The sequence below is a fragment of the Euprymna scolopes genome, chromosome 17 (assembly GCF_053919585.1).
Source record: "Euprymna scolopes isolate OS-2025 chromosome 17, ASM5391958v1, whole genome shotgun sequence".
In the NCBI taxonomy this organism is placed as follows: Eukaryota; Metazoa; Mollusca; class Cephalopoda; order Sepiida; family Sepiolidae; genus Euprymna; species Euprymna scolopes.
The window spans coordinates 17,648,349-17,652,823 of NC_136498.1; the positions used below are offsets into that span (position 1 = coordinate 17,648,349).

General features: G+C 30.1%; 1 protein-coding gene across 1 annotated transcript in view; it reads right to left on the minus strand.

Moving 5' to 3' along the window:
- Positions 1-393: 393 nt before the first annotated feature.
- The window catches only part of LOC145296702 (uncharacterized), an 80,644-nt gene continuing 76,562 nt past the window's right edge, over positions 394-4,475 (minus strand). Inside the window, exon 7 of the mRNA XM_080142679.1 lies at positions 394-511. Within this exon, the coding sequence (XP_079998805.1) occupies positions 458-511 (54 nt within the window). The 3' untranslated portion in view covers positions 394-457. The remainder of the gene's footprint in view (positions 512-4,475) is intronic.

The following is a 4,475-nucleotide window of genomic DNA, read 5'->3' on the forward strand; positions in this document are numbered from 1 at the left end:
TGGCTATTTGTAACAGCGGGATGTGAGCATGTTTATATAACAATAAACAAGTATTATCAGCTCTTTTTATTGAGCACTATCTAACAACCTCGTTGAATTCATTAGTCCATTACTTTTGAATATAAAAAAACCCGAGTATATATATATATATATATATATATATATATATATACACGTCACCTCTACCCAACTAAAATGAATGGCACTCTCTTTGAAGAATTCTCCTGCTCTCGTAAGTTTCTATAAACCAGCACACCAGGATAAAAGAACTGGTTCTTTCATATTTTATTTTAAATTTGAAAAAAATTAATAATTTAATTATTCAAGAAAATTAATTTAAAATAAAAAATAAATGTGATATATTAGCATGATTAAAGATAAGAGAAAATGAAAAATTGTTAAAAATAAATATTTTATTTCACTTTAAACAAAATGGAAGATGACTATCTTCTTAAGTTCAAAGTTTCCTGGGTGTGAATTTCACCGGCATTTCTGTGGTTGTTGGCTCGATCTGAAAAATTTCAAATAATAAAACCAAGTCAATTTACATGAATTTTACACTGGCCTTATATATATATATATATATATATAAGTTTCGTGGTTAAGTTTTAAATTCTGAAAAAACGACACATAGAGGCATATTCGATTTAAGAATTTATTGTTTCACAAAAGGAATATATAGAAGGGGTTATTTTAATTTCCTTAATCCATGGATTTTCAACAATGGCTCATATCATCAGAGGAAATGAAATGCGGTTAGCAAAATGTTCAGCTGCGAATATATATATATATATATATATATGTGTGTGTGTGTGTGATCACTTTAACTACATTGATGAAGACTGAAAGATTGGTCGAAATTATGTACTTGCAAAAAGAGTTTTTTAATTTTGTTCATAATATTATTTTGTATTCCTGCACGTCACCAATTGAAAACGAATAAAGAAAAGTTATAAGCTTTTATACTTTTCGTATTCTTTTTTATACATTTTAATTATATTATATATATATATATACTAGCTGTACCCTGCCACGCGTTGCTGTGGCTCAATTTGGTGTAATGGAAAATTCGCATAAAAAGAGAAAATGCATGTTTCTTATATTCTTAGTACAGCAATCCATTCCAAAAAGTAAAATAAAAAAGGCGAAAATGAAAAAAAAATGGTACTCCTGCAGAATTGGATCCTGATTCTCGGGATTATCGTCAATCATGGCTTGGGCTCGACCAACAATCAGTGGATAAAGCTGAACGTAGCAAAAATGTTGAAAGCTAAATGTTTTTTTTTTTTTTGTTTTCTGTATACAAAAATGTGAGTTAGTAATTGATATTTGAGTGATTGGGGGGGGGGGTTACTATACCCAGATTCGAAACAGTTGTCCAAAAACAAATAAATGAAAGCAAAGGTAAGGTAAGTTATGTTTCTACCTAACTGATTAATTGTTTAGTGTTTTTATGTAATGTAAAATGTTTAATCGGCTCGAAAAACAGAAATGGTTGCAGACTCTGTTGACTACGTTAAGTTTGGGAAAGTAAGTTGAAAACTAAAAACTATACAATACAGTGTCAAAAACCCACCGAATATATGTTACCATGACATAGGCTGACATAATCGGTGGGTTTGTGACAGTATTTTGTATAGTTTTTTAGTTTTAACTCACTTTCTCAAACTTAACGTAATCAACAGTGTCCGCCACTATTTGTATCTTTCAAATACACCAATAAACACTGTTTTTCGAGCCGACTAAACGTTACATTAAATGAAAAGGGTTTGTATTACTAAACACAGATACAAAGAAGTTGTCAAAAAATAAATATATAACAGATAAATGTTATCAAAGGCAAGAAAGTAAATGTTCTACCTAACTGGATAACATTGCAGTGTTTTTATGTAATGTATAATGTTTAATCGGTTCAAAAACATGCAGTGTTTATCGGTATATTTGAAAAATATAAATGGCGGCAGACTGTATCGAACACGTTAAGTTTGGGGAAATTTTGGGAAAATGAGTTTAAACTAAAAAACTATACAAAATAATGTTAGGAACTCACTCAATATATGTTACTGTGACATAGGCTGACATATAATCAGTGGTTTTAAACTATTGCTCGATACAGGTGACGACTTTTAAGAGTCCCTTTTAGTGATTACCTGGTTTGAGGATATTTGTACAACTAAACAGCAAATCTGCCCCCAAAATCCGGTATTATTTTACTTTAAGGCCTGTCTCATATTAGTATATAACGAAATATTTTATTGTAGATTTCAGTGTACTAAAAACGAATCTGCAAACCGTTTCCGTCGCAAAAAGAAAGTTTTCATGATATGAAGAAATTACTTTTTCGAAAAGTGGGTGATCACTTTTCAATGTAAATTTAACTTAGAATGAGCACCCACTTTCTGACCACCTGAGAGAGGGGCATTTTTCTGTGTGTTTCTTTGGCTAAAAAGTTTTTTGTTTGATTTCTTTTGCATGGTAATAACCCTTGGACTCTGGGACTATTTCCCCATTTCATAACTGTAGCCTTCGTTTATGCTACACGCGAGCATAAACGAAAGCTGTTTAGCCAATAAACATGGGAAAAAATCCCCCCCTCTCTCAGGTGGCTAGAAAGTGGGTGCTTATTTTAAGTTAAATTTACATGGAAAAGTGATCGCCTACTTTTCGAAAAAGTAATTTCTTCATATCATAAAAATTATATTTTGCAACGGAAACAGTTTGCAGATTCGTTTTCAGCACACTGAAATCTACAAAAACTTTTTTTGTTATATACGAACGTGAGACGCACGCATGGAAAATTTTATCAAAAATCCGGGAGAAAATAGTTTTCAATAAAAACAGCAAATGAATTCGATAGAAAAAAATGGATGCTATTTTTAAAAGTTTTTCTGTGTTTCTTGGCAAAATGTTTTTTGTTTGATTTCTTTTGCATTTTGCAATTTAAACAGATAATTTTAAAGGATTTTCCAAGGGTAAAAAGAAAGCCCTCCCCCCCCAAATCATTTTACGTTAAATTATTATGGAAAAGTGATCCTCCACTTTTTTAAACTAACATTTCTTCATATCTTGGAAACTACTCGTTTGCCTTAATTATAAACATTATTCTCGTTTTCAGCGACCCCGAAAACCTATAAGAGTGGTAATTTTAAAGGAATTTTCGAGGGTGGAGTAATTCTTCATATTAACCTCCCCCCTCTCCCCCCAATAAAATAAGAAAATAAGAATTAGACAAATTTATTTTAGGTAGGCTTCGCAAGGAAAGCTTTTAGAAATAAAAAATAAGATAAACAAATGATGCTAAGGAGGTGCTTATTTTAGGTTAAATTTACATGGAAAAGTGATCACCTACTTTTCGAAAAAGTAATTTCTTCATATCATAAAAATTATATTTTGCAACGGAAACAGTTTGCAGATTCGTTTTCAGCACACTGAAAAATGGATGCTATTTTAAGATAAACAAATAATGCTAGTGCACTTACGCAGCCGTGCTACTTTTTAAATCGTATTTCCAAGTTTAATTAAAGTTTTATATGTTTTTTTATTCAATTGTAAGGTTAAAGTACAATATATATATATATATATATATATATAATTTAAAAAATAGGGATTTTTTTTTTTACCCATCTATTAATTAGAAAGTTAAATGTAATTCAAAAGTCATCCACGTGTGGTGCACATGAAAGGCTAATTTCTACCGGAAATGGCAAATAGTCCTGCAGTTACGAAAAATATTTTTATTTTATTAAATATATTTTTATAATTTGCCATCTTAATGATCTTAATTTATTTTAATAACATGCAAACATTCCTTTGCCTTACAGATAAATATATCGAAAAACAAAAAAAACTCAAAAAGCAAGCGACAAACTTTTTTTTTTGCCTTATATAATAAAGAAAAAATGTGTAAATTAAAAAATTTGGAAGATAAACAAATGAATTATGTTTTTTTTTTGTTTTTTTTTTACTTATCGAGTAAACAGAAAATGAAAACTACTTCGTTTCGTCAATTCGTGGCTGTGAAATGAATCGAACCGGAAGTTCAGTTTTATCAACAAAGCAGGTTCGCACTAACGGTTACAAAAATATATTTATTTTATTTAATATTTTAATAATTCGCGAGGTAAATTTATTTTAATAACATAAAAACATCCCTTGACTCTAAAGATGGGTTGTCTGAAAATTTCAAATAAATTGGTAACATAGAAATATGGTTTTATTCACTTTTAACGAACCAAATTTACATTTATATATATATATATATATATATATAATGCTCCTTATCTTGAGTTGAGCAAATTGAGAAGTGATACACGAATTACCATTAGCGTATTAAGCGATGCTCTTTGTGTAAACAAATCGAGCTTAGGTATTTCAGACGATGTCAAAACATTGTTAATTCACCACTTGCACAGCAGTCGCCGATTAGCATAATGGTTAGAAGCCTTGATTGCCGTATGGGCAGTCGGGTTTTGATC